Here is a 14990-nt window from a genome sequence, read left to right as displayed (position 1 = left end):
TCCAGGCAGGCCTTGAACACAAGACTCAACTGTTCATCCTCCTTTAGACAAAAAGAACTGGGACTACTTGGCTCTAGCAGCTAACACTTTCTACCAATGCAACCTAATATTATCAGGTGTTCTTAATTTTCAAAAACTCAGGCATCTGCTTTTATGTATCATTATCTGCCTCTCTTTATGTAAAATCTTCACTTGTCCAACTAAACTCACAAGGGTTTAAGTTCGCTTTAGCCTTAGGGACTCCAGTTTGCAAACTCAGCTGTAACACAATCAGTTCCTCTTAACAAGGCACAGAAAATCAGCTGGTAATGAGCCAAAGCATGGATTTCTTTACATATTTATCACCAAGACCACTATTAGCCTGAATGTCTCCAAAAATCCTAATAAGAGAAAGTAACCCTGTCTTACACTTATTTTCCTTCTTTTCAAAAGCAAATATTGTACCTAACAGAACAAAAAAATTCTCTCTGAAAGACCTCATATTTCTCACCAATTCTGAAAAGGGGTGAAGGCTAGCATGCATATAAATTTGTGTTGCAACTCCCCACTCCCAATTTTTTTTTCCACATGGACAAGTTAGAAATCAACAAAGCTGAATTTCACACTTAAAAAAAAATCACTGCAGGACACTTGTGGTTCACGTCTGTAATCCTACCTACTCAGGAGGCTGAGATTTGAGGGTTGTGGTTGGAAGCCAGCCAGGGCATGAGACTCTTATCTCTAATTAACCACTCAAAAACTGGAAGTGGCACTGTGGCTTAAGAGGTAGAGCACTAGCCTTGAGCACAAAGAGGCTCAGAGACAGTGTTTAGGTCCTGAATTCAAGCCCCCACAACCAACAAAAAGTAAAATTTTTAAAAAAATCACTGAAGCCACTGAAATTAAAACATTATTAGCATATTAGGTACAGGCTTTGCAATGTAACAACTGTTTGGACACCTGCTGTAGATCCAAAGTGGTTTATCTGGGATATTCAGCCTAGGAAAGGACCTCCCCTCTAGGTCCAAGTTTCCTAGGGTAATTTTTTTTTTTGTCAGTCCTGGGGCCTGAACTTTGGGCCTGGGCACTGTCCCTCAGCTCTTCAGTTCAAGGGTAGCACTCTATCACTTGAGCCACAGCACCACTTGCAGCTTTTTCTGTGTGTGTGGTGCCAAGGAATCAAACCCAGGCCTCGTGCATGCAAGGCAAGCAGTCTACCACTGAGCCACCTTCCCAGCCCCTCCTAGGGTGATTGTAATTAGTCAACCTACAGATCTGACCCACTCAAAACTAATTCTGTCTGAGGGCAATCTTTATGATAGAGTCTTTCTTCAGTCCAGGATTCAAATTTGCACATATGAATTCAGAAGTGCTGAAACTCCTTTTGTGGTTCTTTTCTGAGAATGACAGGGCTGCTGCGGAACCTCACATTCTTGCATGTGTTCTCACCTGAAAAGACTATCTAGAGGATGACTGTATATTTCTCCTGGAATTATCGAATCAGGAAAATAGGTAAAGGGGGAAGGGAGATTACTGATACACATTAATGGGGGGAAGGAGGGCTAACAAATTAATTCAGTTTCTACAAAGCAAAGCTCTTAATCTCTCAGCATATGATCTGAAAAAGACCACCGAACAGAGTCAGCAAGTGTTAAAAAGGTCAAGATTCCTTCCACTTAGGATTTCTATGGAGTATCATCAGCAGCTGAAGTTGGCAACTGCAGGTATTGGCACCAGTTCTCATCTTCCTTTTCCCAAATGCACCGATTCCCCCTTTATTTGCTATAAATAACCAGCACTTTTGTCCTTTAGTGAAGTGTGCATTAAGTGAATACAACTGGAAATAAATGCCATAAAGGGAAAAGACAAATGAAGAGGAAATGTTCTAGGATGGATCTACAACACATTAAACTAAATTTTTTGTTCGGTGGTGGTGGTGGTGTGTCTATGTGTACATGTTTAGAAAAAAATGTTAAACTGAGTTTGCTTTACTGGATGTAATACATGAAAGTAACTCACCATAAAATCTATGTTATTGTCTTCATTCCTGAAATGTTCCATCAACTTCTCAAAGCGTTGTTTTTCTCCACAAACCTGAAATATACAGTTTCATGTGCATGTGACAATGCAAACATAAGCATTCCAAAATTAGATTTTAGTGTTAATAATTATTACCAGAGTATCTTTCATTTTCAAATACTATTTACTTTCCATCCAAAATAGTAATCTCACAAACAGCCAAGTAAAACAGGGCCAAAAGCTCATGTGTGGTTTCCTTTGCATATTTTCAGAGACATATCAAATGTTTTTCATTGGTTGCCTTTGCAGATCTGCCATTATTTTTATCATGCATTCACAATCCAAGAGTATGTTCATGGTACAAAAATATCTTTAATTTTGATTTTAACAATTTTAAATTTGAATAATTCAGAATGTAAGCTCCTTGAAAAGCAGGTTCAAAATGTTCATATGCCTAACTGAAATGAGTTTAATGCATTATAACACAGAAGTTAAAAAAAGGACACTTATAGAAGCTATATTAGCCCATTTAATGTGAACATAGAAATTCACAACAATTTATGAAGCAGTACCCCAAAAGCCTAGAACATGTGTTCAGCTAAAATGAATACTTACATCGAACAAGTGAAATAACACAGACAAATTACTGAGATCTTAAGATCATGGTTTGAAGCTGACAGAGGAAAGAAAGTCCAGGAGACTCTTATCTCCCCTTCGCCCCCCCCCCCCCAAAAGTGGGAGTGGAGATGTGGGTCTGCTACCCCTGAGTACAAAAGCTCAGGGGCAGCACTCAGGCCCAAAATTCAAGCCCCAGAACTGGCAGGCATACACACATACACACACAGATTTTCAGCAAATAATAACTCTATGGAAACTTATTCCGAAAACTGAACCATAGTTTCAGAAGGCAGAGAGAGAAATATACATAGCTCAGGAAGGAGAGGTAGACTCCGGTGGGGAGAATCTAAAGGAAAATTTGCGTTTGATAAAACATGCTTTTCTGAAGCCATCTAGACAGTCTAATTCAATGGTCATGAATGCAGACATTTTAAAACACTATGGGTTAATTTTGATATTCACAAAAGACAAGTTTCTCAAAACAAAGGTCTATTGAATGTCATAAGACAATGTAGATCCTGCTCACTAGACTGTGCCCAAAGGAACAAGCACTCATCACTGAAAAAGTCTGCCCACTTGGTGAAGACTCCCAATAGGTGGCATTAGAAAGAGTCAGAATTGCTGATTGGTTAATAAAGGGATGACATCTAACCAGCACAACCAATAAAGAATTAAATTCATGGTGGATAAATATCCCTCAAAATGCCACAGTAGCCTGATAGACAGACTAAAAGTAGACATTAAGAAGAACTCTGAATATATGTGGTTTACAAATCATTCTGTCAGGAAGTGGCGCTGTAGCTCAAGCGGTAGAGCACCAGCCTTGAGCTGAAGAGCTGAGGGACAGCGCCCAGGCCCAGAGGTCAAGCCCCATTCTGTTAACAGTCATCTATGCCAAGAATATATGTTATGAAGCAAGTAACTCCTTTACTTATCTAAAGTAATAGACTTAGATAGCTTTCTCTTCATAACTGCTATAAAGCTGGTAAAAAGAATTCAAATCACAAAGCAACACAGATGTCAGGTTTGGGGAAGAATCTGTGTGAACGCTCTCAAAATTCCCCAGAAATACTGGAGTGTCTCTACTGTCAGTTCCACTGAGTTACTCTGCATAGAAGTTGAGACTCTGTGTTGCCTTCCTGAGATCAGTGTGGAATTCCCTGACTTTGCTTCTGGGAACAGCCTGGCTTATGGAGTCCTCTCCCTTTCTGCTTGGGAAAAAAAAAAAAGAAGCATGCAAACCAGATTCACATTTGTTTCCTTATGACTTTAGCAATCATTAAACAAGTGTAGACTATAATCCCACAGGAAATGGGAAGATATGTGTGGGGAAGGTTGGTAAAAGTTGGGTCCCACATCAAAAGGAAGTCGTCTTACATAGTTCATACTGCTCACATCTGGACCACCCTTACTCATATAGTTAAAACGGGACCAACATGATTGATTAAGCACGCCTCTTGTCTATTTGTAGAAAAAAACTGGTAAAGATCAAACAACAAGACACCACTTTTCATCTGCTTTCAGAATCCATACACTGATGTTCAAGAACTTCATCAAGATGTATGGACTAGCAGGAACATATCAATGTGTATAAATTACCAAACATTACATATTGCTCATATAACTTCCATCTGTCCTATAAAGCTACAGAATGAAAAATATTTAAATAAAGTAAGTTACACTCTTGCAGCTTAATTTGTACATTCTTGGCTTTTAAATTTACTAATATTTCTCATTCCCTTATCAACTTTGAGATCATTGATCAAAAGGAGTCCTAGAGTAGGAGGCCTGAAAGTTTGGGAGCTGCAGAAAGACAAAGAAGAGCAGAGAAGAGCCAACTGGAAAGGGATTCTTGTGTATTGCACTACTGTAACAGAAATTAGATTTCTACTGCTAGCAAGCAGAGCTACCAGAAATTAAGTAAATCAACAGATAAATCAAAACATGCATACCAGGAAAACCAAGTACTCTACTGTAACTAAGAGGCATTTTCATTACAAATCATCTCATCATCTTATGTGAATACATTTGCTGACCATGATTTATATTGTGTCAAGTGAAAATGCTTGGCGTCCAGTCTTGGCCAACTGATGCCACTACACTGCCCAACCCTGCAAAGACCACCTAAGACAAATGCCCTCTTTGTAACTTTAAGCTCTGACACTGATGGGTGAGGGGTTACAAGCTCAGAATCAGGACTATGTGAATGGATCATAAAAACCTGACATGTGAGTCACAACTCTACCATGATGCTACTGTTAGATGAGACAACAATGGCCAGCTCTGGTCTCCATTTTCACAGACATTTTAAGAACCTTAGTTGACTTTCAAGTCATGCTTTAAGAAACCATAAGGGTTACAGGGCGGCTCCAGGAGGCTCAATATTTCAGGAACTTGGCAGGGAAATGGCAGGTTGCCTAGTAAGACTTCTTGTGGCATGGGAAGATTTCATATCTAATAAAAGTTTGAAAACAAAAATCTAGAATAAAGGACTACAATTCTAATCTAGTGTAGTAATATAGCACAATATTCCCAGACTGACCTACATGGAAACTTAATACAAAACAAATTCAGAGAGATGTACTTGGCTATGTACAACCTACGTACAAGGGCCAAATTACTGTGATAGCCCAGCTAGTTTGCTCCTGTTCATGTAGCAGGTAAGTACCACTTTACCCAGATAAAGCAAACCACTTCTACAAGCAAGATACATTTTCACTTAAAGGAGAAATGAAGCAAAAGTACATTTCTTGCCAAAAAAACCAACTCTGCTATGTTCTCCAACATCTGTGAAAGGCATTTCCAAACAGTGTCCCAAACCATTTGGATAAATCTGGACCCTGGATGCAAAGAAGGCTGTGGTTTAAAGTGTCTCTAAGAATGGGCTGAGGTCAGTGGATGATTTCCCTACAGGCTCATAGCAAAGAAAAGATGGTTTTACAAAAGCTTTGTAATAAAAGAGTATAATCTTGCTGACCAGATGTTGAAATGAACAGACTCTCGGCCTTGAGCTACCTCTCTGTCTCCTTCAAGGTCAGTGGCTGTCTCTGGCTCCTCCAGCAACAGCTCCCAAGGCACCACACGACTGCAGCCAGATTGAGCCCTGACTCTTATGAGGTGGCTATAAATGCTTCTGGGTTAGTTATATAAAAATTAAAGGCCCCTTGCTTAAGTGTTTCCTTTTTGCCCTGTTGCCTGGCGCCTGGCTCAATACTTTCTTTTTCTTTCTTCACAATAGGGCCCTGTGATCAGCTAGACTCCCTGCAGGAAGGCATGGTTTTAGAGGCAAGCTCTCTGTTATGACTGATTAGAGTATACTTCTGGGAGCCTGCCTGGGAACAAAAGTTCCGTTTTCTTTTCAGGGTCTTATGAAGTAAACAGTTACTTCATAGTTAGTCCTCAGAAAAGCATCTTCTTCCTTCTCTGGCAAACATCAGCAGTTTTAGTTGCTGACACCACACTGGCCCAATGAAACCAGTTTTCTAGACTATTCTACAGTTGCCAGTCTGGTATTTCATATACATTCACAGATACTGAATGCTGCTGTAACAAAAGTAGACTTCAAGGCCTGCCATTCGCTCTTGAGTCTCCTTGGAATTTAAAGAAAGAAATGTTCATCTAAACAAAGCATTCTGAAACTTGATTTCTCTCTAATGAAGTAAAAGTGAATGAAAGTTAAGCATCTGAATGTATTCTGCAATCAATAGTGAACTTTCATTTTTTATAAATTAATAAAACACTTAGATCCACCTTAGCCTTGGAGACATCTGATTATAAGTCTGAAGTTTCATCTGCAGAACACTAAACATCCCTGTGAAAACCTTAGTCATTTTTCCAGATGTTTTCAGACATCCAGATGTTTGGAAGCAAACACAGCATCCAAATGTGTATCTTACTTTCCATGCATGTATTTTACTGTAACGAACAAAGGAAAGGAGTTTGATGTAGCAGCAAAAAAAAAAAAAAAAAAAAAGATTAGAGAAAACCCCAAAGGGACACTCATTGACACACCACAACCTAAATAAGAAACATTTTCATTACTCCCCAAACAGAAAATGGCCTTCACTAAATTCTGAAGCATAAAGGTCTACAATACAGTTATCTATAGCGACTTCTGAAAATATTCTGAATGTCTGACTTAAATGGTTTGGCTATAATACAAGACCCTTGTTTGTTTGTTTGTCTGTCCTTCCTTCCTTCCTTCCTTCGTCCCTCCCTCCCTTCCTTCCTTCCTTCCTTCCTCCTTCCTTCCTTCCTTCCTTCCTTCCTTCCTTCCTTCCTTCCTTCCTTCCTTCCTTCCTTCCTTCCTTCCTTTCTTTCTTTCTTTCTTTCTTTCTTTCTTTCTTTCTTTCGTCGGTTATGGGCCTGGGCACTGTCCCTCAGCAATTCAGCTCAAAGCTAGAGCTCTACCACTTGAGCCACAGCTCCACTTCCAGCTTTTTGGTGGTTAATTGGAGATAATCTCGTGGGCTTTTCTGCCTGGGCTGGCTTCATACTATGAGCCTTAGTTCTCAGCCTCTTGACTAGCTAGGATCATGGGCATGAGCCATAGGCATTATTTCTGTATGTTCCTGTGAGAGGATTTTCTGAGAAGAGATTTGCATTTGAATCCTCAGACTGAGTAAAGAAGATCATGATCCTTCCTTCTCAGACTCCTGAGTAGGTAAGATCCCAGGCATGAGCCTCAGGCACCTAGGATAAACTACTATTTTTGTGTGTTCCTGTGAGAGTAGTTTCTGGGAAGAGTGTAGTATTTGAATCCTCAGACTAAGTAAAGAAGATCATGTCTACCATGCTGAGTGGGCATCTCTAATTCACTGAAAAAATCCAAGGTGAACAAAAGTAGAAAATTTAGAGAAAGAGAACCTGTCACCATAAGCCAAGATATCCATCTTCCCCTGTAAGTGTTTGGTCTTTTAGACTCCAGGACACATATCTTAGTCCTCCAGTTCTCAGATCTTCAGACTAAATTACAATCACGGCTTTCCTTAAATTACAATCATGGCTTTCCTAGGTCTCCACTATGCAAGACAGCAGATTGTGGAACTTCTGGGCTCCATAATCATGTGAGCCAAATCCCTTAAGTCTCCTCTTATATTTATTGCCATATCTATAGATCCCTGATGGGTTGTTTCTCTGGAGAACCCAAATACTCTTCCCCAGGAAAGTCTAGTGTTTAATCAATTTCTCTAGGATGACTAACCAACTAAAACGTTCATAGGGTAGAAGATGGTCTAATACTGTCCTTTATTTTCACCCATTTATGGTTCCAACTTCATTCTCTTAACATACCCAATTAGGTCTGGCAGACCAGTGACCCAACTGTAGTAGTTAAAACCTAGCATCTATACTGAGGCAAAAGCACATGCCTAGAGCAGCATTCCACAAGACCTCAGGACCTACTTATAGAGGCAGTCAGTACAAGCTCTCCTCGTATCTGAGTCCTAACATATCAAAGTAAATCAAAGGTGTGCCATTATTTGACCTATCAAAGACCAACAGTAGGCAACGGTCTGGAGTCTGTCCACCACCTGCTCCTAACTCACCATTTACATCTCCTGTTTCTCCTAGGGTCTTCCCCACACTCTCCCTTAATATCGATTCTGGGGTACTGTCAGAAGGACAGTGGTTCTGGCTTCTACCAGCACAAGATTATCACAGGCAATGGGTTTGGGCAGGAGTTAAATGCAGTCTTTAAACATCAAGGATCCTCAACTTCCTTTTATAGCATCTGTGAGATCAAGAGTATATTTGTAATACTAAGATGTTACTTGCCATTTTCAAAGAATTGGCATCTGCACTGAAAAACAATCAATGTGAGAGCAATAACAAGTGAATAAAACCATTGGTTCCTTGATGGAAGTCAGGCTAAATGGTCCTGGTAAGCAATGTATTCATTACAGCCATGTAGTCTCAAGTTAAAGTGAGAAAAGAGCCGGTTTCACTCAAGAAAGGGGTCAGTGAAGTAGTAAAATGCATTCATATTATCACTTCTCAATCCCTGAACACATCTTTCTAGTGTTGTACATGGTGAAATGGGAGCTCTGCACAGAGCAGTATGGCTGCACACTGAAGTATAGCTGTCTTGAGAACAAGCACTTCTGTGATTATTCAAGTGGCAAAATGAACTACCTATGCTCTCATTCTCATGCAAAGGAGGAACTGACAAAATATCACTTCTCAGGCTTACCTACGAGGCAGACATTTTCTCAAACGTATATAAGCTACGTTTACAGAAGAAGAAAAAAAAGGGCAATAGTTGTTGTCAATGATAAAAATTAAGCTCCCACCTGATGTCAGTGATTCACTATGATCCTACTGACTGAGACTGGGATCTGAGAATTGTGGTTTCAAGACATCTCAGACAGACACATCTACAAGAGTCACCTCCAATTAGCCAGCAAAAAGCCTGAACACAGTTTCAGTGGGAGGGCACCAGCCATAAGTAAAAAAGCCACATGAGAGCATGAAGCCCTGAGTACAAGCCCCAGTTAGTATTACTACCACTACTACTAAGTTTTATTATTCTGACTCCACTCTATGAAAAGTAGGAATCTTGAAAAATTTCTAATCCAAAACTGACAACTTCCTAATACTTCAATTTTTTACTATATTGGAGTTACTGTGAGTTTTTAAAGACTGCCTTATGAAATCATTAACACCTTAAAGATGTGGATAATTCAGTAACTCAATTTTCCAAATGACCACTGATATATTTGCTTTATTAAAAGATTTTTAAAAATATATAACACCACTGCTAGACTGAATTGTGTTTCCACAAAATGTGTGCACTAATATTCTGTTTGTTGAAGTGACTGTGTTTAGAGATAAGAATTTTAACAGTCTAAGGTTAAATAACGTCAGAATGGAGTGGAAGAGATGGTTCCTAAATCAACAGGCTCATGGCCTCCTAAGAAGAGACCAAGAACACACACACCAAAAGATCATGTGAAGACATCACAAGGTAGACATCTGAGAGGCAAAAAAAGAATATTCCTGTTAGAACCCTGAGCTTAGGCTTCTAAGCTTTAGAACTGTGAGAAAGTATTTTTTGTTGCTTAAGCCACCTAGCTTATGGTTATTTGTAATGGTGGCTTGAGTTAACTAAGGTAACCCGCATTTTCACTGGTATTTGTTTTTAATAGGAATGGTTATATTAACATGTAATGAGTTTTATTATTTTGAATGAAAAATACCCAATTTTCTATGTTATTTATAATATCAATATAATATGAATAAACAAAAGTTCCTGCTGGGCACTGGTGGCTCATGCCTGTAATCCTAGCTACTCAAGAGGGTAAGATGTGAGGATGGAAGTGTGAAGCCAGCCTGGACAGGAAAATCAGTGAGACAGCTGTCTCCAATAAAATACCCCCCAAAAACAGAAGCAGAGCTATGGTTCAAGTGTACTAACCTTGAGCAAAAATCTCAGGGACATCACCCTGGCCCTGAGGTCAGGCCCCAGGAACAGAAGAATTAAAAAAAAAAAGTTTTGGGGGGTTCTCAGTATTTTTTTTTTGTAGAGACATACTTTTACTATGTACTTCATAAATTCTGTCTCAGACTCCAAAGTGCTAGAATTATAGGCAAAAAATTAAAATCTTAACACTATAGTCTGAAGCATTAAAAAAAAATAAAGACGGGAAGGACTCCAGAGAATCAACCATACATACAAAGAACTTCTGAATTTGTTGTGTCTCCATGAAGACGATGCCACAACACTCAGATCAATGGGACTCCTTGTATAGAAAAGAGCCCTCCTTTTTTCCTTGATCCATTCATCTACTGAGGGGCATCTGGGTTGGTTCCAGATCTTAGCTATGGTAAATAATGCTGCAATAAACATAGTTGTGCTGGTAGCTTTAGTGTGGTCTTGTTTGTAAACATTTGGGTAAATGCCCAAAAGTGGGATTGCTGGGTCATAGGGGAGCTCTATGTGGAGTCTTTTGAGGAACCTCCATACTACTTTCCAAAGTGGTTGAACAAGTTTACATTCCCACCAACAATGCAGTAAGGTTCCCTTCTGTCCACATCCCCTCCAGCATCTGTTGTTATTAGAGTTCTTGATTTTTGCCATTCTAACTGAGGTAGGTGGTATCTCAATGTTGTTTTGATTTGCATTTCTTTTATGGCCAGGGAGGTTGAGCATTTCTTCATGTGTCTATTGGCCATCCTTCTTTCTTCTTCAGAGAAGTTTCTCTTTAAGTCTTTAGCCCACTTATTTATTGGGCAGTTGTTTCTTTAAGGATTTGTTGTTGGGGGATTTAATTTTTTGAGTTCCAAGTATATTTTAGATATGAGACCCCTGTCCGTTGTATGGCTAGTGAAGATCTTCTCCCAATCCATGGACTTTCTATTGATCTTGCTAGCTATGTCCTTTGCCTGCAGAAGCTCTGCAACTTCATGCAATCCCATTTGTCCAACCTTTCTTTGATTTGTTGTGTTTCCGGGTCTCTATTAAGAAAATTTCGGCCTGCGCCAAGGAGACCTAAGGTTTCTCCTATTCCATCCTGTAATGTTTTCAGAGTGTCTGAAAGAATGACATTGCCCCATTTGTGAGGAAATGGAAAGACTTGGAAAAAATTATATTAAGTGAAGTAAGCCAAGCCCAAAGAAACATAGGTCCCATGATTTCCCTTATTCGCAATATCTAGTATATGTATGAGTCAAGCAGAAAAGGTCAGATAAGATGATGTTAGGAAAATGAACCCTAAGATATGTATTTTAAATGTTTTTTTCTTTCATGCATTTGTTTCTAACACAATTATAAGATCATTTCTTTGTATGTCCCTCCCCCACAGTATAACCCATGCTTTCACTGTATTTGATGTCAGTATAATTTGTGGAGGGGAAGGGGAAAAATAAGTCGTTTAAAAAAGGATACAGGTGGACCTGTTGCAACAATGAGAAGTACAAGTTGTCATATCGAAAACGAACTTTACAACTTGGGGGGGGAGGATTGGGTGGGGGGAAGGGAGGATGGGAAGGGTAAACAAAGGAGGAGGATACAATGCTTGATAAGAAATGTACTCACTATCTTGCCCATGTAATTGTAACCCCTCTGTACAGTATTTTCACAATAAAAAAAAACAAAAATACGTAAGAAAAAAAAAAAAGAAAAGAGCCCTCCTCCCCTTACAAGGTAGGAAAAAATTATTTCCCTTCAGTCCTAGTGTTTAAAAAGGCCAAGAACAATCTCTGATATTTACCAGGTTGGACAGCAGTAGTCCCTAACAGTTCTCTTGCTAGCTCAGGAATGTGCCCACCTTTGTTATATGTAGACATTACAAGGCTAGGTTTTCTTTTTCCAAGGCCAAGTGAACATTAGATTACAAGTAAAGAATATGAGAGTATAGAAGAGTTTTCCAATAATCAAGAATAAATGTTCAATTAACAAAAAGAGATCCTTTACAATGTGTTAGACATGCCCTTGACACACACACCTACCATACAGAAAACAATATTTCACTAATTTTATACCTATTCCTGGGAACAACTTTAAAGAGAAATTTCAGTGTTGTTCTTGGTTGTGTACCAGGAAACCTGGGATATCATATATGTTGCTGGTATATTTATTGGTGGCAAAAGAATCCTCATAACCCAAAGCCAAAACCCAAGTGCCAGAATACAGCAAAGCCTATGGCTCATATTACTGTGATCAGCCATTTCTAGGCTGGAGTGATGCAGAGCTGAGGGGGAAATTTCCCCCACCACAAGCTTAAATTCATGATAACAGAGGATCCAGTGATTTCTGGACCATAATCAGGAACTGCTGGGATATTATCTTCTGCTGAGTATGTTTCTATGATGAATGAAAACTACGTCTGATTTGATATCCTTAGCAGAGTGATACACAGAATGAACATACATAGAATGAAAGAGCCTCAGGCCACATTGTGGTAAAGGAAATAAAGAATGGATTCTAAAATACAGTTGGGCAGAGTCTGGAGTTTAGCAGGGATCCAAGGAGTCTAGAAATGAAAATTTTAATTGTGGGGGCAGGGAGGTGTTCCCAAAAGATCCACCTTTCAGAATCTATACAGGGCAGAGATGTTTCCAGAATCAAGCTGTCAATGTTACCAGCCCATCCCTAGAAACACTGAAGACTTCTTCAATCAGGCTTCAGTTAGGAGACATAGAATCACCTACCAATTGGTCATATAATGGGAACCAGGGACTGATACAATCACCAATACAATCTGCTCTAGTTTGGATGTTGAATGTCCTACGCATTAAAGGCTTGGTCTTCAATTGGTACTATTGAGAGGGGCTATGGAAATACAGGAAGAGCGCTCCAACGGGTGGTCCTTATTTCATTTTCATTGTAGGTATGACATTAAGACTCTGGATCTTCTGCATTTATCTTTAAAGACTGGAAGCTGTCTTTACTCCCAGCTTGTGACATAAGCAGTTTACTCTACTGTATATCCCTACCACAATGTAATGTCTTCACCCAAAGCAATAGGGTCACCCAATCCTGGCTCAGAGCTTCCATAGCGATAAGCAAAATAAATCTCTTCTCCTTTTAAATATGTCTCAGGTATTTCATTATTTTCAGTATTTCAACATCAAGCTAATACACAGCCTAAAGTCTATTATAAAGTTTGTTATTATCCTGCTAGACAGCCTTGGCCATGCAATTTTTAGTTCCTATTGGTAACTAAAAATCACCCTTCATTTTATTATTTAGGCACTAGTTTTTATATCTTCAGTCAAAAAAAGCACTTAACTTGACTCAGACTTATTAGAGTATATATACACATACTTATTACATAGGGCATATGTAAATACAATTTTATGTGGAATCAAAAAGTTGTAAACTCGGAGATAGGCCTCACCAGACTAAATTCTTAAGAATAAATTTCATAAAAACAAAATTATTTTTCTTCAGTTATAAACAAGAGCAAAAAAATCACATGGTCTGAAATTAAATTCCCAGATTGTATTTAGATTGGAATATTTTTGTCTTAGTTAAATGTATACTATTTGAATTATTTTGAATAGACATTTATTTTCTTATGTTCATCCTCATATTCAGTGGCTCATTCTATCAACTTTAAACTTTTCTTCCGTTTATTGACATCACATCCATTGTCATGGCCAGTAACTTTATCCAGGCCTTAATACTACACTAAGTGGCTTATCTCCAAACTCCAGCATCTCTCCCTTCAAAAGGTTTTTTTGTGCAGAGCAACAGCAGTCAAAAAGAGAGACCTGAATTATAGAAAATGTCTGTCTTAGATTTCCAGAATCAAACAATGTATACAAAACATTTTATAAACTACTAAGTACTGTAGTAAATACATTTCTTTTCATTCCTTTTTTCATCCAACTTGTCTTCCAGTAGAGTTGGGTTTTTGTTTTCTTGTCAGTACTGGGGATTGAATTCAGGATCTCACATTGTAAGCGATCTTACTAACAGCTGTGCTCTACCACCTGAGCCATGCCTCCATCCTCAGCTTTTTGCTGGTTATTTAAAGATAGAGTCTCAAGGACATTCCTGCCCAGATAACTTCAAACTGTGACCTTCCAGAGCTGGGCCTCCTGAATAGCTAGGATTACAAATGTACGCCACATATGGTCAAAAATGTTTTTAAAAAAAGCATAAATTGCAAATCTTTCCATCAGTATCTCCTCATAACCTTATTCCTACTTGCCTTCTGTCATGTTCTGTTGTATAATTTGGGCCCCAGGTATTTTCATAACAGATGTACTCTGACTTTGGTTACCTTGTAAGACAGACTTCTTGCTGATCTCTTTGACCTCTGACTTTCTCCACCAAATCTTTCCCCTCTAGTCTTATACTACTTAGAACCTATTCCCTCTTCTTTATACCTCTATTAGGTTTGCTTTTGAGGAGGAAGGATAAGCCTAAGTAAAAGCATGTAAAGAAAATGCTTGGAAAATGAGAAATTGTTGTGGAATGCTGTAGATGAACTATGAGTTAAGTAGATCTTGGTAAAAATTCCAGAGCTGGTGTTTACCAGAGCATACTAGTAGGCCCATTTATTCTGAGCCTCTTGCTCTTTATTCCTACTTCATAGTGTATACCTGAAAATTAACAAAACATATACTAGCCTGTTTGCACTAAGCAAACAATGAAAAAGCAATAAATATTTATTAAAGAACAGAATACATCAGTATTCTCATATTTCTATGTACCTTTTTCATACATGACAAATTTACGAATATTTTCAACATGAAAGAAAATGGAATAGATTCTTCTCCATTTATATTTACATTCTGAAAATATTAATCAAAATCCATACGTATTAACTATGAATGCCACATATTTTTAAAGTGCTTTACAGTTTGCAAATAGTGTTTTCAATTTCAAATAAAACGGGCTTGATTCACATGAACACCAAGCTCAA

The 14990-nt window shown here is 38.6% G+C and overlaps 1 protein-coding gene across 1 annotated transcript in view; it reads right to left on the bottom strand.

Annotated features, from left to right (window-relative positions):
- Positions 1–14990, bottom strand: part of Fmnl2 (formin like 2) — a 288837-nt gene that overhangs the window by 33886 nt on the left and 239961 nt on the right. The window contains 1 exon segment of the mRNA XM_042683447.1: positions 1999–2073. Coding sequence (XP_042539381.1) covers positions 1999–2073 — 75 coding nt within the window.

This window comes from Dipodomys spectabilis, unplaced genomic scaffold (assembly GCF_019054845.1).
Source record: "Dipodomys spectabilis isolate Male_0828 unplaced genomic scaffold, ASM1905484v1 ptg000081l, whole genome shotgun sequence".
NCBI classification, from domain to species: domain Eukaryota; kingdom Metazoa; phylum Chordata; class Mammalia; order Rodentia; family Heteromyidae; genus Dipodomys; species Dipodomys spectabilis.
Note: the sequence above shows the minus strand (reverse complement) of the source record. Positions and strands in the feature narration are given on the sequence as shown.